General features: G+C 43.9%; 1 protein-coding gene across 1 annotated transcript; it reads left to right on the top strand.

Moving 5' to 3' along the window:
• The first annotated feature begins 16582 nt into the window (after positions 1 to 16582).
• On the top strand, positions 16583 to 20101 carry Gnf1 (germ line transcription factor 1). The gene is made up of 4 exons (XM_001359382.4): positions 16583 to 16727; positions 16781 to 18198; positions 18251 to 19105; positions 19171 to 20101. The coding sequence occupies exons 1-4, from the start codon at positions 16719 to 16721 to the stop codon at positions 19958 to 19960; spliced, it is 3072 nt and encodes a 1023-aa protein (XP_001359419.4). The 5' UTR covers positions 16583 to 16718; the 3' UTR covers positions 19961 to 20101.
• Positions 20102 to 20571: the final 470 nt, after the last annotated feature.

Genomic DNA, 20571 nt, shown 5'->3' with positions numbered 1-20571 from the left:
CTTTGTGTATTTCTCTTGCTTCTCTGAGTTCTGCGAATTTTCTCGAGCAACAAAAATTATATTAACACAAAATTAAATCCGTCTAATCATATTGACAAGCGGGACAAATCTTGGCAGACTGACGGGCAGACAGTTCTGGCCCAAAAATTGCTAAGCGAATATTCGTCATCATGGAAAGAAAGGGTATAAGTATGTACATCATTTTCAGGGGCTATTAAGGTCTGGCCAACTCGATGAATGAAAGAAGGAATGTTCCCTTTCTGTTTATTGACTAGGATAGAGAACCTAGACTAGATTGTGAGAACCTTATACGTCACCTATAATTTACTCCCTCTAAGTGCTTCCACACTGGAAGCACCCCCAACTGGAGCATACCCTACCCCACTTCCATTGCCACTTACAACTCTGTCGCGCCGCTTCCCCGCTCGATCTCCCTCCGTGGCTAACCCTGCTTTTGGATCTTGTTCGTCCAGCGTTGTGGTTCTTGTTGTTCGGGACTGGAACAACACCAAGAGCATATTGATATCGTGCATATTGATCTTGTTGGGCGATAAGTCTGCGCTCAAATACCTATATATATATAAATATTTTCGTCGCTGGGCTTAAGCTTCCACTTCCATGGAAGTTGATCGCATAAAATCCGCAGAGGGAGAGGGTAAAAAACAAAGACTCCAGCTTTGTATTGGCATTAGAGCTTCGGTCTTCGGAGTTGGCCAGTAGTTGGATTGGATGCTTTTTTGCTTTTTGTTTTGCTTGGGCTTGTGCTTGGCCTTTTTGCAGTTGAACTCAGGGCCAGAGCCAGACCAGGACGAGAACTGAGGACAGAGGATAGAGGACCGAGAACTAAGGCACATGTGCCCCAGACATTCTCACACGACCAGCTGTGGAATGGCGATTGGGGGTACGGGAGAACCTGGAACTGGGACTCGATTGCGGTCTCAGTCTCTCTTCCTAGACCGCAACTATAAATTTTATAAACAGTTTGGCTTTTGCTCTGCCATTGGGTTTTGCCTTTGGCTTTGGCTTTGGCACTGGAGTTGCCTTTTTGGCTGAAGGTCTTTGCAATTCTTCGAATTAATATTCGTGTGATTTTTTATCGTTATTTGATTTCGGCCAAACGTATTGGCCATATGAGTCAAAGATCTCTCCATAATTATTGCCATTGCAGTGCCAGTGAAAGGTATAGAAGGCCTTTCTCAAAAGACGAAAAGAATCCCATCATTTCTGCTAATGGTAGAGAGATAGTTGGAGATAAGTGATACTTGAGCAGAGCTAGTAAAGATCTCCCTTCTTTAATTTCCCTCCAAAAGAGCTTTTACTACAGGTAAAGAGTACAAATCAAGTCATTTCCTATCCCGTATCTATCCCTGGAACGACTGGCAACCGGCACCCAAGTAATCCTTTCGACATTCCTCCTAAGTACTTGCTGCAAGCTCTTCAACCCATTAACCCCCATAAAGATTGCCGCAAACATGTGTCAGGCAATTGCCATAAATGTCCGAGAAATTAACATGAGCTGAAAGTGTAAGCGCAATCCCTCCGAGTCGCCCCAAAAATAGTCATTACGTGGCTGAGCCTCAACTTTAACCTTTTTAATGGCAGGCCGCTTCATAAAAGTCCCCCCTCCCCACACATACAAAGCATACCATACCCCCTTGGTAAATTAGCCAAAGTCATAAATGGGGCAACATAAAATGCTGGGCGACTGGAGAAGATCTCCCTGTAATTATGCAAAACATTTCAATATGTGCAGATGGATTGGACGTGGTGGGGCGTTTGCAGAAATTAACTTATTAATTCAGCAAGTTGGGAATTTCAATTTGGTCGATTGGAGGGCCTTTTTATGGTTCTGCAACGTTTTAGTTATTAATTTCATTCGCAAACGAAGACCTCGCGAACACACGGCGTATGTGGAATGTATCTCCCTCTCTTATTCTCTAATGAGAGACAGGGTCGTATGGAGGGAGAGGCGGGGGCAGGGGTGACCACAAACAGCAGCTCGTAATTTAATATTTCATGGCGCCAGCAGCACTATAAAAAAGGCAGCAGCAACCTCAAGACCAGCTCCAAAATGAAATGACTTAAGCTGCACCATTCATTATGACAACACGACGTGGCTGGAGGACCCCGGACCCTGGACCTCAGGCCCAGACCAGGACCAGGACCCGGTTCCAGTCGCAGTCGCAGTCGCAGACAGGCTGTAGAGCAGTGCGCGGGGGGGTCACACACATTCCCTGGCTTTTTGCAGATTTGCTGCTGCTTCATCTTCATCATCTTTCGGTTATCTTCGCAGGTCCCCGTTCACGTTCCCGTCCTCCTCCTGCACCTCACCTCCAGAGCTCGCTCACACAGTAAAAAAATGTCTGCGCCAAACACAAATTTTGTGTTGAGATTGCGATCATTTCACTGATATGGCATCCCCCGCCTGGACTCCAGCCCGCTCTCTGGTATAGCCTCTACAGTATTTCGCATTCAGGCGTGTGCGCAGGCGCAATCCTCGAATCGATTCACTCTCTGCAGCATCTCTCTCCCCTTCCCATCGACAAGGTGGAACAACGCGTGACGCAAAAATACCAAACATACAACATTTGACTGTTTTCTGTATGGTTGTTGCTGCTGTTGTTCTGGTTCCCTCCTTCATGTCACTGCAATGCACTGCGAGAAATTATCAGGTAATCGGTTATGGGCACAGGGAATGCTCTGATAAATAAATACCTCATAGATTTCAAAATGTATTAGCTATATAGGTATATATTTCTAATATGAATCGATCAAAAATCGATAAATTATCGAAAGTTATTAATTTAAATATTAAGTATTGGCATTTTTGATCATAGATTGATTTTGCGGGCTTACAAATAATTTACGTGATTACTTCGATTCTTCTACGTAGTCTCAGGGAGATGGACAGTGAAAGCTTGTAGTATCTTCCACCTCAACTCATTTCAATCTATTCTCAGTGCCAACAATTAGCAAACAAAAGAAGACAGAAGATGAGATTTCCACTACTCCTGAGCCAAGCAGCAGCCCCCCATTGCATTATGTTGAATGAATGATATTTTATGCTTTACTCGCAGATCTGTGGGTTTTTCGTTGATTGTTTTCGTATTTTTACTCCTTCGAACCGCTTCGCCCGCTGCCCATAAACGTACTCGTAATGTGTACAAAATTGTGAACATGTGGGAACTTTTTTCGCGTTTCAGTTTCAGTTTGAGTTTTGAGTTTGGTCTGAGTTTGAGTTTGAGTTTGGGTGCTTTTATTTTGATTTTATTTCATATGCTGGTTGGTTGGCTCGACGGTTGTTTGCTTGGATGGTGGTGGCTGGCCACGGCTGCATTGGACAACATCGATGACTGCGATTGCGCCTCCGACTCGGTCTCTCCTCCGTCTCCGAACCCTATCCCCATAGCCACCTCCATCTGGGTCTGAGTCCGAGTCTGAGTCTCAGCTTTTTGGTGTTGTTATGTCGTACTCATTTCGTTTTTGATTTATGCAGCGTACCCTTTCTAAATAATAAATAAAATATGAAATATGTCGTATTTCTCTCCGTTTTTCTCCCCATTTTTTGCAACTCGAAGAAGAACAGATCTTGGGTTTCACTTGGCTTTATTCCTCACCTGAAATGACTCTGGAGCAGGACCAGAGCGACCGAGAGCCAGGGGACCAGGTTTCGTTTGAGCCGAATCTGGTGTCGTTTTGTTAAGTGTCCATCAAAATCATTTTTGTGTCTCCACAAAGCTCAAAATGTATACATCAAATGCTGAGAGTTCTGCTTCTCTTTTTTTTCCGGTTGGCTCATAAATTATATTTTTGCCAGTCTGATTGTGGGATACTTTTTTGGGTGCGTTTTTGTGTGTTTGATTTTGAAGAAATTGAAAGTTTTACTCCGACAGCGGGCGGGAGACTGACAAGTGGGCTTGGGGCCTCAGGATTCCAATTTTTTCTTTGTATTCATGTCCATCTTTGGCCATACTCGTACGGTGGGTCCGGCGCTAGTTGGCTGTCAAATTAGTTTGGTTTCACGGTGACCGATGGGAATGGGGTTGAGTCATGCTGAGTGTGTGTAGGATGTAGGTCCTTACGAAACGAAGGGTAGTAATGTGAAGAATTTGTACACATGTGTGGACTGAGGAATTTTAGGGCGATAAATGATATGGGCAATAAGAATTGTTATAGATTTCGTAAAAGGAATGGGAATGTTCCAAGAAATCGCTTGTCATTAATTAATGAGTTTAGATAGCTTTATTCTATTTCGTTCCCCTTGCTTAGGATCTGAAGTAAAGATACTTCCTTTATTAACCCCCTTCCACTTACTGAATATCCCATAATTCTTCTCAAAAATCTGTTGAGGACTGTACTCTTGTTTCACTTCCACTGTTTCAACCAGCAATTACCGTTGCATAAGTCAACAGATTCAGATTTTTATTTGATATATCCTCCATTTAAGTTGTAAAAAAGTGAACGGCAGCCGGATGAGCATAAAAATAGGCCTTTAAATAAATAGACTAAACCGGATTTGCAACAAACCCACTCCCATGCGCACACGTACACCTCCGCATCCTCATCCTCATCCGCATCCGTATCCGTATCCTTTCATATGACGCATTTACTACAAGGCACATCAACACCACCAGCAACAACAGCTACAACAACAGACTGCAAGTGAAGTTTCCTTATTTGAAGACCCACCATTATCCTTTCACACGCAGTCCTTAGCCACCATCCGAGGGGAGGACGCTACGTGGCCGCCGCTCTCTCTTGCTGTCTCTTGCTCGGAAAAAGTCAATTAAAAAAGTTAAATAAATCATAAACTTGGCAGATGATTTGATTGCGGCACAGGATCCGTTGCCGTTGCCGTTGCCGATGCCGTTGCCCTTGCCTCACCCGGCCAATGGGCCACAATGTGTCTATGCGTCTATACTCAGAGTCGCTTCGGTTCGAAGGGTAGCTGGAATGCGCCCTCTGTTTTTTTGTGTGTTAGAGGCTTTCATCCTTCGGAGGGGAAGTACGAGTGCGAGTACGATTCCTCCTTCGGGTGTTTACTTTGCTGCGGTTTTCTTTTTGCGAGGCTTAGCTTCCGGATGATGATGATGGGTGGATGGGTGGCTGGGTGGATGGGCGGATGGGCGGACATCCGACGTCGCCTCGTCCCCCAGTTGACTTTCGGGCAATCATAACTGTAACTGTAACTGTAAAGGTTCCTTCGCTTTTGGGTTTCCCTCCTCTCTGAAGGAAAATTTATGAAGTGTGGCGTGTGCAAGGAAGACTCCGGACACGTGTACGGTAGTCCTGCATTTGAGTTCTGGGCGTGCTTTGGGGATTTCCATTATTAAACATTTTTCGTACCGTTTTTCGGCGACTGCAAGTGATTTGCTTTGATTTTCTTGTCTGGCATTTATCATTTCTCTCATTCTCTGTCGCTCTCTTTGGCAGTAAATGAATTTTAATCAAATATTCAAGTATTTTGCATAATTTATGATTTTCATGGATACTTGTCGCATTTTTCAAATTTCCTTGTTCCTTATGTTCCTAAATGTATGTATGTATGATATTATTCTTGGCAGACTTCTTAAAGTTGTCCGCACCCGCATCCGTTTCCGCAGTCTCCATAGAATTGGTAGCCAAAAAAATGCTTCAACGAAATTTATTATATGGGAAGTGCTCGAATGGAAGACATCTTGTAGATTGCAGTGAAAGATGTCTTCTTTCTAAATAGTTCTTAAGATAATGGATTATTTTGTATTAATCAAGCCATAATAAAACCCTATTTTACTAAACTAAAATCCATCCCTTACCGACTGATCTGTGACTAAACATCACCCATATTCCATTTACAAAAGAATTCTTTATAGGTTCATTAGTAGATTCAGTTCCAATTATTATCAGAAATAATATAGGATAAAGAGTTTCATGGATAATATTCAAGTACCGCGTGTGAGGAACAAAACTTATCCATTTATTTCCCAAATTATCTTCACGGCTTCGCCTGGTACTGTTTCTGCTCCGTCCTCCTGCTCCGGCCTCCTCTCCTTCTGGCATCCACTGCGAACTCCACTGCGCCAATACGTTTCCGTTTTCCTGTCTGCCCTGACATTTGCAGCATGTTGCTTGTCATTATCCTTGGCTCCTTTCGGCTTCCTCAATTTCTTTTCCATTTTTTCTTCTTCTGGGGGTCTGTACACTTTTCGGGGACCTTACGAAATGATTTAATGACAACGAATGAAAAATTTATGGTGCGTGAAGTTTCTTCTCGCTCAAGGGTCGCCGGAGAAAGATTGGCAACGACATCTCGACATGATTAGCTGACGGAGATTTTCTTTTTGCAACCCTCGTTTAAATAAATACATATATAGAATATTTTGAATGCAGAGTGGGCGAAGGGGAGTTCGCGTTGGACAGATAGGTTGTCCTGTCAATGTCATAACTATGTGGGCGTTCCCCATTTTCCTTTGTCTGGCGAGTCCATAATTATGCTGTCATTGCCAACATGTCCTCGATTAACCCTCCAGCTTTAGGGCTGATGCGGGTTGCAGGTTGGGAAACTTGGATCAAATTACCAAAGTTGCGATTGCGGTTTCGCATTAAAGTAGAAATATTGAGAAGCGCAGAGAAGGGTCAAGGTTTAAAGGTAATTTGAGAAGTTACTGAACAGACGAGTAAAAGAGCAGGGCAGAGGTTGTAAGGGAGCTTATAGAAAGAATAATTATCAATCATTTCCTAAAGAAAATATACATTTGAATAAATGAGGCCTAGTAGTCAAGAGATAATCCAGCTATTGGTCTTCCCATAATAGTCCTGTTCTATACGGCCTTCTTAAAGTTTTCTCTTCCCCGTTTTCCTTTCCTTTCATTTCCAAGCCATTGAAGACGTCACAGCCACTGGCTGAGGCCATTAAAATTTCAATAGGTCCCCCGTCCTTATGGCCATAGAGTTTATTCTTCTTCTGGGATACCGACCAATCGTTTGCCATCTTGTCTCTTGTCATTATTGGACAATTCATGCGCATTGCGTAAACATCCGTTAAAACTTTATTTTATGCCCGCCATTTTACGAACGTTTTGGTGTAAATACATTTCCGCCAGCAGTTCAAAAGCGGACAAGAGACAACGGTCCTCTGACCAGGACAAGCACCAGCACCAGCACCGGACAGGGGACACTCCAGTAGCCAGAGCCGAACCACTAGTGGGCATGGGGACCAGGAACAGGGGCAGAATCCGGCTCAGGAAGCGCAAAAAATGGCGACGCCAGAAGAGAAAAGGCAACAGAGATAAACGGCTCGCCGGTAGAGAGAGGGAGTGAGAGAGCGAGAAAAAGAGGGAGTAAGGCATAAATTATGCACTGCAAAATAAACGACGAGGCACATAATAAAAATCGGCAAAAAATTGTGTACGCAATCAAAAGCATGAAATGGCAAAGAAAATATGAACAAAGCAAGAACAAGTCGAATGCGGAATGCTCTTTGGGGGTTACAGCCTCCATACATAGCCCTGAAAATACTTACCTATAAAGTTCTGCGAAGTATGTTTCAGTCTATAACAATCGAAAAAGGAAATAAGGACCTCGTTTAATAGTACACAGTTTCATCGTTTTTAATTTTTTCCTTTCAATTCTTTAAACTTTCCATTCAGAGAGAGTACCACAAAATGAACAAAGTGGAAAAAAATCTTTACAAAAAGTCCTTTTTGCTGCCACACAAGAAAGCAATTTAAGGAAACCCTGGCAGAGAGTGAGCGAGATGTGAGAACAGCAGCCTGAACTGACAGGGGCCAACAAAAATAAAGAGAAAAGAAAAGCTGACAATTTTAATGAAAAATCTTTTACATTGCAAAGACAAGAAATGAGTATGGTATGTACTCGTATATTTTTGTGACAAGCATGTGACCCAATTATGTGCAATCATGGCGACAAGTTAGAGGAATCATAACATTCAGTGGGGATCTGGATCACAAAAGGCGAAATGTCAGCGGCACAAGACACGAGACGTTGTTCCTCCCAGCAACAATTTCAATTTCAATGCGGCTGACAGCGCCAGTCCGTTCAGGAGATCCCTCCCCCACCGGCCCCACGTTTTGTGTAGTACAAATCAGCCAGCGAAGACAACGCAGATGCTGATGATGATAAGGATGATGACGACAATCAGCGGCAAACAAACAAGTTAATGTCCGCTCAAAGGAGAGTCGCTGGCTTCAGTTGGAGTGGTAGGTGGAGATGGAGAGAAATTTGCTGGGCATTGTGTGTGTCCTAGAAAGGCTTTTGTCCTAACAAGTGGCCACAATTGAATAAATGAATGCGCAAACGAGTGGGACGATGACAATGCTCCGAGTGAATGGCAGCGTACCATCGTCGGAGCAGTGGAACAGTGGGCATGGGTCAGGTGAATGCTCATTATGCTCTACTCTCCGTCCCTTTCTAGCTCTCTCTCTCTATCTCTCTCTGGTGTATTGTTTTGCGTGGCTGCAATTTGCGCTCTTTGTCTGCACTTTGGGGGCTATGCAAATAATTGCTTTATGCTCTTGTTCTTGGTCCTGTTCCTGGTTCATGGTTCCTGGTTTCTGGTCTGGTATGTCCTGTCCTGTCCTGCAGCTATTATAGGCAGTCCCCCTCTGCCAGACAGCATCGAGGACTCTCAACATGACTTAATGAGCTTTCATTGCAGTGGCCAGAGTTTGAGTTTTGGCCACAAACTAAGTTAAGTGGATTTCTGTGGTTGCCCAAAAACATAATTGAACATCAATTGCGTCATTTGTTTAATGTCCAGGCGAACAAACCCAAAGCCTAGATTAGAGGGAGGCGTGCATGCGGTGGACTTGTGTGCTGCCAACTTGTGCGATATTTTGGTTGCTTTACCGCCAACTGCCAGGGCTGGCCACTTGTCTGATATATCGTATTGCTAGCTAATCAAAAGCATGCCAGATAGTGATGACCCCACTTAATAGTCTTAGCCAGTCCTCCCCCTATGTATACCCCATATATACCCCATAGATCCCTATATATGCACTCCCCCAATGAAGTGTTCGATAAGCGGGAAAATCTCCCACGTTCCACTAAGGAACCCAACGAAACCAAATCAACAATTACACAGCGAATTAAGTTAAGGCCCGAGACGGGTCAACCCAGAAAACTCTGAATACTGCTCCCAACTCTCTCATTAGGCATTCAAAGAGCGTCGCACAAAAGTCATTGATAAAACCCTTACCCTGAAACCGAATCGGCTTGGCCGCGGAGAGGGAGAGCCCGAGTTTCGAAACAAAACAATTTACGTATAAATTAATTTACTTTCATTAATTAGTTGGGGCATTAGACGATCTGCTCTGCTCTGCTCTGCTCTGGGGTGACAGTGTGGAAAATTGAAATGTAAAAGTTTTCGTTTTCGTTGTTTCGTTTGTTCATTTCGGGCCAAAGAGAAATTTGCATAGCAATTCAGCAATCATCCCAGAGTTACGGGAGGAAAAGAAAGATTGTTTTCTATTTTGCATGGCAAATTGAAAGGTTCACTAGAAAATGAAACTCTTTTGCCGGAATTTCTGTGTCAGGGCTGGAGAAATGCGATATCAAAAGTGAGTCTGAATAAAGTGAAATATAAAGAAAGTTCGTGATGAAATTTTACCCCCAAAAAGCCAGAATCTTAAGGAAAGATCGAAATATCTATGATTGGTGTATTGGTGAATTGAAGAAGAAATTAAATCAAATTCTTTTGGAGCCATGAAATCCTTTTTTCTTACCATCCCGATGAGTATCTCTAGTTTTATTTCATCAACTTTAGATTCCGCCTTTGATGATTCGAGAAATGCAATCCCAAGTTTACAATCAAACAAGATCTGTCACGCCTTCTCCGAGACCCTCTATAGGCCGACGTCAACTAACCCATTAAGATTTTTGATGTGTGTAAACTATAAAAATCTTGTTTGCTTATACGAGTATTCAAAGCGGATGGAGACTATTGTTCGATCCAGAACCGAAGCGCATGCGCCATAGAGACAGAGGGAAAACGTTTAAAATACACATAAATTAAATGGGAAAAGAAAATGTAGAAAAGGCAGAGCCAGGAAAACTCATAAGGGAGATGCACTAAAAAATCCGTAGGTGTTGCCATTGTCACAGTCTGCCCGCCATTGGAGGTAGACCCAAACCCAAACCCAAACCCAAACCCAAACCCGAACCCAGAGCAATATTGGAGATCCAATAAAAGTCAGTCAAACGTTCGATCGAATTTATAATTTCATTAAAGTTTCGTTAAAATGGCGCCACTCGACGCGATAGATATAAAAATGTTTATGCATCCGATGCTTAAGAGAAAGATTATAATAATTGCACTCTAGCCGAATCCTGCTCTCAATTAGAGGCAATTTCTGGGCTATAAAAGGTTATATAAATTATAGAAAATTGCCGACAAACTTTTGCAAATTTCCGCTGTCGTTAAATGTTCCTGTTTAATGTTCGCGATGAAAGTAATTGATTTTTTTGTGGCTCAATTTATGGGTGTGTTTAATGGCTAGACATCAAAATATTTGCACAACCATTAAAAGAGAGGAAGAGGTTTTTATGGTTGGAATACATATGTATATTCTAGAAGAACATTTTAATCTTAAGTATATATCTTTCCTTTTTCCTATTTGCAGAGCTGGATGTCGAATACCTCACTTGTTCATTCCATACTATCACATATCCCTGCATTTTATACCCCCTTTATTGACTCTTTATCCGAAAACCAATGCGCCAAAATCCACACAAAGTTTATCTTTCATTAATGCTACTATTTCATAATTTTAAATTGGTCGCGAGTGGACTGGAGTGGTTCGGACGGAGAGAACAGAGACAGAACTGAGGGTCGATTCCAATGCTACAAAGAAAACAAATTTATAACCCAACAACAACTACAACGGAGGCTGAGACAGAGACTGAGAGACACAGAAAATCGTGTAAGAGAAATGAAAAGTTGAAAACCTATAAAATTTAAAATTGATTGTTCAATTAATCTTCACAAAACTTGACAACAACGGACGATGTGTTTTGGATATGGGGTTTTTTTTTTTTGGGTAGAGCAGAACAGAATCAACGATAGTCCCAGGAGTTTCAAAGATTTGCTTAGTTAGCAAAATTAAGATATTGAAATCCAGGGGGCACTCCTCATCGATCTCAAAGACGTTTTGGGGAGCATTGCAAATAGAGGATTTAATCAAATGTTCTCCCATAATGCTAACTCCCCCTCGAAAGCTCTTAAGCCTCGACAAAAAGCCATAGTTATAAACACCATAATCAATATATACGACACAATGGCTGCACAGACTGAGAGTCCCCTCCAATGACAAAGGGCTTAAGAAGACAAGTTACATAAAACCAGTTACATAAAAGAACCCAAAAAGGGGAAGACCGAGAGAAGCCCATAAAGACAGACCCCTTTGCACCTCTCGGCCCCAGACAATGCAATAATATTTTTCATAATTTTCTGTTCAGTTTCTCAGTCTTTCTTCTTTTTTTTTTGTGTCTGTGTTGGTTGTTAACCTACAGTCAATTAATGTCCCATAATTTCCAACTTCATATATGGACAGAGGCGACCGGCGAAGGACGGATCGAACGATCTTCGAGAGCTGCAACGGTACCTAGACTCGACTTTCTCAACTTGTCATAAGATTTCTGTATTTTTTGTCTGTTTTTTAATTGCTAATAGGTATTTTGATCGTTCTGGATGGAGGGGCAGGGCAGGGAACGAGGGCTCAGTCTGGTTAATCAATATGAAAATGCCGCCAGAGCGGAGCGCGTCAAATGAAAACCGATCCCGATATCGATCCCGAATGGCGATGGGGATCCTTGGCGTTCATTTAACGATCGATATGGAAGCAGTCTTCGTCTTGTGCCCCTTCCTCTGAGCCCCATCCGAGCCTGCTCCAATCGTCAGCTAATTTCCATGTCTGAGTTTTGGTTCCATCTGTCGCCCGGCCGATTCGATTGGAGCCCCTTCTTCTGGGCTTCGTTTACGGCTGCCTCTTTCGGCATCATTAACATTTTCGAGATTTAATCATCAAACATGGCGCAGCATCGGCTCTGCAGCTCACCTTAGTTCGGCGCTGTCCGTTTGGATCGGTTGGTGGTAATGATGGCATGTTCTGTCTCTTGTTTAGTTGCTTGTCGTACATGCGCTTTTATCGGCATTTAAAATATATCTATAAACAGTTCGAGGAGCAGCGATCATGGTAGATGCAGAGGCAGCTACTCGATAGGCATGGATAGCTATGGGATTCCATCAGTTTGAGGCGCCACAGTGGAGGGAAGCCACCGAATTGCTCAGATCAGCTCGGTGGCTTACCAAATAGGAAGGTAATCGGATATATCCTGGTCATAAATGTCTACGAGATTAGAGTATTCCATTAAAGTGGTGGATGTCGTAATTATTAAAGATGAGTCTTCTTTGGGTTAGAAGAATGGATACTTTAATGGCTAAATATACGATCTAATTGATGATCAAATTGCAGAGCCTGAGTAAGAGATCACATACAGAGTGGATTATTGCTGTTCCAGTCTGTCAGCCATTGCTTTAATGGAAAGCCCTCTACGGAATGTTGTATCCCAGAAATTCCCTTTAAGAAAGCTGAATTTTCCTTTTCATTCCAACTCCTACTCCCCCTCCGAAACCCCTCCCCACACTTTAGTCAGAGGAATACAGCATTTTCATTGATTTCAATTTGCCTGCGTTGCGACGCCATATTTCAATTTCTGACCGACGCACAATTTACAAGCCATAGCATGTGTCTCCAACGGCCCCCCACCCCCCGTCCGTACCCCATGCTCACTCGTACCCCATATATCTCTGTCTCCCTTCTGCCATATAGCTCTGTCTCTTTCGTGTGTGTGCAGACAGCGGCAGCAGGAGCAGGAGCAGGACAGTGGACAGACAGCTTAATTGATGAACAAAGGCGTTTGGGCCAAAAGTTGTGCGTTTGTTTAAGAGATAGCAGAGAGCCATGTCTGGGCCCTGGACAGAGAGTCTTTTTGCAGAGTCCGACCGAAGTTGAGGACTTGCAGAAGTCGTACAAAATATTTAACACCCGCTGAGCGTATTTATGGGAGAATGAACCTGTGTGTCCTACTCCTTCTCATCATCAGCAGCGTCCCCGTCGTCGTGGTCTTAGTCGTCGTCGTCGTCGTCATTCCCATCCACATCCACATCGTCATCGTCCATGACTCCACCATTTTGTCTTAGACGGGGCCAATGTATGTACAAGTGAGTGTGTTGGCTGACAGGAGCGCAATAAAGGATGTTGAGGGGGATCTTGCGATTGGTTTTAAGGGAATGATGTTGGAATACATTGGTACTTTTACCTACACTTCAAAATGATATTTTATTTATACCAAATTTATATTCTTTAAAATATCACATATGCCGTATAGAAAAACCTTTCCTTGTAATTACTGTAGTCATATTATATTGTAGTTCCTGTCCTCTAATACAACGATATTTAATTCTTTCGCCTTAACAAACTGGGACCGCTCCTGTCCTGCCACATCCTCGAAGAAGCTCCTCTATCTCTCTCTCCCTTTACAACCTTACAATCGTTTTCTCTTTCTCATACATATGGCAGATTTGCAATTCCAATTGGCGCGACGTCTTCGCTTCGTCTAGGTCTTGCTCCTTCCACTGATGATTAGTTGTCGTCTCTGTGTCTATCCCACTCTCCCCTGCTCTGTCCCTCTCACTCACATCTCCCTTTCTCTTTCGCTGGAGCTGTGGAGCTTTCTATGGCTTTGGCCTGGGCCACGTTTAACCTTCTTTTTATTGCACACACGATGCAATTATTTGTTTTATTAACTGTTGAACATGTTTTCTGCGCACATCGCGCCATGTTTTCCCACTGATATATAAGTCGCTTCCAAATTGTAAATTGCAAATTTTATTAATTTCTATCCATGGGAAACTTGTTCCCTCCTCGATCGCGGCGCTCCGTGTGGGCTTTATTCAGTTTGGCGCTTCGTTCGATTTGGGTTGGGTTCTGGTCGATGCGATGCGGTGCGGTGGAGTTCGATTTAATTAAATTATATCTATGGCCATTATTGAATGTACAATTAACCTTTTAAGGTATTTTTGCTGGGCTGGGCACTGGAACACGGGAATTGGTAGACTCTGTTAATTTAGGAAATGTCATTGGGTGGATTGGGACACATAAAGGTCCTATCACAACATTTTAAATTCATAAATTACTTAAAAGCTATACAAATTTCCAATCTACCTGGAAGCTCACATATTTCTTTAGTTAATACCTAACATTAGCACAGAATTAACATAAATACAGTACGAGAATGTATGTACATATGTATATATTTTTTTGCCAAGAAGGTTATATAAGGCGTTGGCGTTCATAAGAGTCAACTACATGAATCCCCCCTTAAAAGATTAATCAGTTAAGCAAACATAATAAAAGGCTAAGCGGCATTTTACGACACTTTGATAAATATCGAATCAAAATAATGCGTCAAAATAATTAATCACGATTAAACAGGGTGGAGTCAGAGGCGAGTGACGGGGGGCTGAGGCTTAGCCCTCTGCTAATGATCGATAAGTGAGGGTCGGTAGGCAGCAAAGAGTAGAGAACAAGTGTTTTCCATCACACGCCATTCCCAAATTAGTGGAAAACAATGAGAAAAGCGAACCCCTCGCTGAAAAGCTCACACCCCACCATCATGACTCTAACACTTTGCAGAGGCAAAATGTCACATAATCGGGAAAATCAAATGCAAATGTAATAAATCCGTGTGAAATGCGCTCAGTGGGCGGGTCGGTCCCGGTCCCGGTCCCGGTCCAACCCCAGATTTGTATTTATTTACTTACCGACGACTTTCGGGCGCATAATTTAAGGCCTGTCCAAAGGGATTGGAATCCACCCGAAGTCAATTTATATTCATAGTTTTTCCGAGTGTGGGAACTCTGTCATGTGGTTTCGCATCAGTCAGTCTGTCAGGCTACTGCAACCCTTTTTTGCATGTTTTCACCCAAAATTGTATGTTTTTTTTTTGGTTTTTCTGCTTGGATGCATACGTTTTTTGTGGTTTATCAATGAATGAATAGATTCCACTTGTTGAATGCTGACTGATAGGGCTGTCCTTCTTTTTATGAAGTGTGGGGCACAGTCGCCTTAAAAAAGTGAATTTGATCTTTAAATAATGAAAAGTTTGCCAAAAGGGCTATAAATCAACTGCCTAGCTCTTCCCTTACCGTCTCTGTAAACGTTTGTTTATATAAATTTTAATCAAAATCGGTGTTCAGCAAACGATCATTCAAAAGCGGCCCCAAGGGTAACATTTGATGGCTTTTAGCACGTGCAACAGGCCGCAAGCCGCACCAGAGTGCCACAACTGTGGGTGGTGTTGTCGGGGGTGTCGGCTGTCCGCAACCCTTAATTGAGCGTGTAATCTGGGCGCCCAGGGCTGTGAAAAGCGGGGTGGAGGCCCTAATGCCCTGTAAATGCAACAAAACAGCTTGTGTGCTCTGGGGATTGACTTCAGTGCGATGTAAAGTGCCGTTGATGATGTGATTTCGTCTCTGATTTGATTAGATTGCATTTCATTAGCGGAAGATTGATGAAGCATACGTCAAATAACATGGTAAATGCATAAGAATGTAAGCCGATTTGTTGTTCAACTTTTTTCGTGGTGAAAAGTAATTTGTAGAAGGTTTAAATTTGAATTGTAAATACTTTTAATTTGTTGGTTTTTATTTTTCAATTTTGAATTGCAGCCGTGCAAGCTCAGGCTGACATGAACAACAGTTCTGACGAGCTGCACTCTAACTTCGGTAAGTAGCCTTAAAATTATTTTCTGTTTCTCCGATTTTATAAAACGGGTTAGCCTTTCAAATCTATTTGAACTTTCAATTTGCAATTTATTGCCAAACACCAATTATACATGAATTTTCAAACTGCTACTGCACAAAAGCTGTTTGGTACGAGCTGAGAATGTTAATACAGTCCTGTTAAGCGCAGTTTTCAAGTGCATGAACAGGTCTAACTTAAAGAAAACGAATAAAAAGCTGAAAATGTTCAATATGAAATTTAAAAAAGCGTAAATAGTGGTGTTAACAATTTTTTATTAAAGTGATATTGAATATGTATTTTATATAATTGTCATTAACACATCCAGTTCTGTGGGGCTAGCTTCTGATTCGTACAACATGGCACTCCGTAGTTAAAACAGCATTTTGTATATTTAAATACTGATTTAAATTTATTGGTCCTGCTTAGTTCCACGGAAATCCTTAGTTTTGTCTTAACGAGATTAATCTGGCTTAATACCCGCTCAATCTATAAAAGTAAGCCTCCAAAACCTAGTGCTGTCTCTGATATTTTCTCTATTTATTAAATTATTTGCCTTAAATTTCTATATATTTTCAAGTTTAAGGTAATCAAAATTGAGCTAATTCTATTCTTCTTAGCTCACAAGATTTTGTTTACGGAAAAAAGACAACCTGTTTTAGAATTTCTAAATTATCTGTTAAACTAGCAAATATCGTTAAGATATAATGATGATATAAAAAATCCAAAATTTCAAGCTTCCCGCATGTGGTCTTCAAAAAAAATCCATTCTTCGCGAAAAAAGCGTAATCGGCAGCACTGGGTTAGTGTGACCGAAGTGATCAAAAAACATAACCCCAAAAACCATAAACCATCGCGGCGGCAGAAAGAAATCCATGCATAGTACAAATCTTAAAATTTAAAAATACAAGTGCTATAATGCAAAGGGTATGTTGTGAAATGTTTGGTTATCAAGCCCATATTTAATTGTTTGCCCTTAGAACATTGACGCATTCTTCAAGCGGCTGCCAGGCAAAACAAAAAAATCCGATGAGGAAGAGCAGACGCCATCGAAGGCGCCAAAACGCCGCAAGCCCATGATCATATCTAGCGATGAAGAGGAAATAGCCGCGAGTCCGCAGGAGCCAAAGAAACGCAAGACGAGCAGCAAGGCCGTATGCAGCGATGAGGACAAGGTGGCCGCCAGTCCAGATGTATCGCAGGCAAAGAAGCGTGTCACTAATGGTGTTGGAGGAAAGAAGCCATCGCTTTCCAAGCTGAAGCCGGTGCAAAAGGTGGATCCCACGCAGCTGTTTGGTGGCGAGACCATGCGCGTGGAGAAGCCGAAACAAAAGACAAAGGCTGTCATCGAGTTTGAGGATGAGGATATCGATAAGAGTCTTATGGAGGTGGATTTTGATGAAAGCGTAGGGGCAGCGGAACCTAAAGAGAACGAGAAAGGGAGAGTGGCTATTGCTCCCAAGTCGCCGTCGCGCAAACGAGCCAAGCCCGGCAGCCCGAAGCCGTCAAAGAGTAGCAGTCCAAAGGCACCGAAGCCGTCAAAGCGTATCAGCCCAGAGGCAGCAAAGCCCAAGAGTCCGGAGCCTCCAAAGCGCAGCAGTCCGGACACACCAAAGTCGAAAGCTAAGGCCAAGACCACGACGCCACGTGTGAAGAAGGAGAAGCCGCCAGCGGACCTCGAGACCAGCGTGTTGACCGATGAGGAGCGCCACGAGCGGAAGCGCATGTCGGCAGTCCTCTACCAGAAGTTCAAGAACCGCAGCGCCTGCCTCAATCCCGGCAGTAAGGAAATACCAAAGGGAACACCCGACTGCCTGAAGGGTCTCACGTTTGTGGTCACCGGCGTGCTGGAGTCGATGGAGCGGGAGGAGGCCGAGTCGGTGATCAAGGAGTACGGCGGCCGTGTGATGACGGTGGTGGGCAAGAAGCTCATGTATCTGGTGGTGGGCGAGGAGGCTGGTCCCAAGAAATTGGCCACCGCGGAGGAGCTGAACGTGACCATCCTGAGCGAGGATGGACTATTCGATTTGATCAGGGAGAAGTCGGGACAGGGCAAGAGGCAGCAGGTGAAAGAGGAGATTAAGAGTCCAAAGAAGGAGGAGAAGAGCGAGTCCAGACCAAAGAAGGAAGAGCCTAAGGTAAAGAAGGAAGTGAAGGAACAATCATTGGCCAAAGTAGAGAAGATGGATCCTAAGGTGAAGAAGGAGAAGGAAGAGTCTGTGCCAGCAGTCGCCGTCAAGGTGAAGAAAGAGCCCACATCCATGGACACTTCCCAAGCTCAGAGCAGGCCCGTTGTGAAGCCCCTGGATCTGGGCAGCATGGCCTGGGTGGACAAACACAAGCCGACAAACATCAAGGAGATCGTGGGACAGGCCGGAGCAGCCAGCAACGTGACCAAGTGAGTAAAGTAACCCCCATGTCCACCTTCTATTGAACCATCTCCTGCGCAGGCTGATGAACTGGCTGTCCAAGTGGTATGTGAGCCACGATGGCAAGAAGAAGGCGCAGCGACCCAATCCCTGGGCCAAGAACGACGATGGTAGCTTCTACAAGGCTGCCCTGCTGTCGGGACCACCAGGAATAGGAAAGACAACGACAGCTACGCTAGTGGTCAAGGAACTGGGCTTCGATGCGGTGGAGTTCAATGCCTCCGACACTCGAAGCAAGCGTCTGCTCAAGGATGAGGTATCCACGTTGCTGGGAAACAAGTCCCTCTATGGCTACGTTAATGGACAGTCCCAGGCGGTGTCCAAAAAGCATGTGCTAATCATGGACGAGGTGGACGGCATGGCTGGCAACGAGGATCGCGGCGGGATGCAGGAGCTAATTGCCCTTATCAAGGACAGCTCCGTACCCATCATTTGCATGTGCAACGATCGCAATCACCCGAAGATCCGATCTCTCGTCAACTACTGCTTTGACCTGCGCTTCCAGCGGCCGCGTCTCGAGCAGATCAAAGGCAAGATCATGAGCATATGCTTCAAGGAGAAGGTCAAGATCTCGCCGGCCAAAGTGGAGGAGATCATAGCAGCCACAAACAACGATATTCGCCAGTCCATCAATCACATTTCGCTGATGAGTGCGGGAGAAGATATTCCCACCCAATCGCAGGCTAAGGTGGAGCTGAAGACGGCCTCCAAAGATCTGAAGCTGGGACCCTGGGAAGTGGTGCGCAAGGTCTTTACCGCCGAGGAGCACAAGCGGATGTCTTTCGCCGATAAATGTGATTTATTCTTCCACGACTACAGTCTGGCGCCACTGTTTGTCCAGCAGAACTATCTCCAGGTCACGCCACAGGGCAATAAGTGAGTCTCAGTAAATCCTCCATTAGAAATCAGTTTATTAACTTTTATCATCTTTTTTGTTTCAGAAAGGATATTCTGGGCAAAGTGGCAGCCACTGCGGATGCCCTTAGTATTGGCGATATGATAGATAAACGTATCCGTGCCAACTCCGCCTGGAGTCTGCTGCCCACGCAGGCATTTTTCAGCTCTGTTCTCCCGGGAGAGAAAATGGCAGGCCACTTCACGGGGCAGATCAACTTCCCCGGCTGGCTGGGCAAGAACTCGCGGACCACGAAACGGGCGAGACTAGCCCAGGAGCTGCATGATCACACTAGGTCTTGCACCTCCGGCTCCAGGCTTTCCGTCCGGCTGGACTACGCTCCCTTTCTACTGGACAACATAGCCCGTCCGCTGGCCAAAGATGGCCAGGATGGAGTGTCCGCTGCACTGGACGTAATGAAGGACTACCACCTGCTGCGTGAGGATCTCGACTCGCTAGTGGAGCTGACCGCCTGGCCGGGCAAGAAGTCCCCGCTGGATGCCGTGGATGGCCGCGTGAAGGCGGCCCTGACGCGGTCCTACAACAAGGAAGTGATGGCCTATTCCTACTCCGCACAGGCGAACATCAAGAAGAAAAAGTCGGAGGCAGGTGCCGCCGATGAGGAGCTGCTGGGCCTGGAAGAGGACCTCGGGGAGGGCGAAACCAATCGCGTAGACTCGGACTCGGACGAGGATAAAGACAACCTAGAGCTAGATGGCCTGATCAAGGCCAAAAAGAAGTCCACGGCTGCCAGCACGTCGAAGGCAGCGAGCGGATCCAAGAAGTCGACCGCTGGTTCGACGGCCGCCAAGCCCAAGTCCAGAGCCAAAAAGTAAACCCAATGTTCCTTTGTTTCAATTTATACATTATTTCATTGATAGTTATTCCCTTTCCCTCTCATCCAACAAAAATTCACGTTGAAATAGAGCACCGTTTAACTATAAACTTTATTTATAAAATAAAAGAATGAAATTTTATTAAAATGTATTCATTTACTCATAGTTTTCCCCGGAATATATTTATATAGCGGATCCAATACATATATTTAAAATTGTAATCCTAATTTGAATAGTAAAATGTGTAACGCCATACAAATATTTTTGACGACTTTTTGCCTGCGTGGATTTTGTAAGATGACACCACCATATAAGAGAAATATACTCAAAGTCACAAGATCCTTATTACAATACGTATACTGAATTTACGGGCCTAAGCGGTTGTTGCATACTGAAAAGAATGTTCCATGAGGACCAAGCGATGTTTGAATATCCATTTTTTAAGCCTGGACTGACAGGTTGTCGAGTGCGAGACAATTCGCTCATAATAAAGAAGCCAAGATAGTTCATTATTTTTCTTATGTGTGTATTTAAACATCTTTCAGCTCAAATCACATAAATACTACAGTTGTGCAGCGAAGTTTTGTCCGCACCTTCGTAGACTATTTGAA

Source organism: Drosophila pseudoobscura, chromosome 2, assembly GCF_009870125.1.
Source record: "Drosophila pseudoobscura strain MV-25-SWS-2005 chromosome 2, UCI_Dpse_MV25, whole genome shotgun sequence".
NCBI lineage: Eukaryota > Metazoa > Arthropoda > Insecta > Diptera > Drosophilidae > Drosophila > Drosophila pseudoobscura.
The sequence above is the reverse complement of the archived record's forward strand: the minus strand, read 5'-3'. Positions and strand labels throughout refer to the sequence as shown.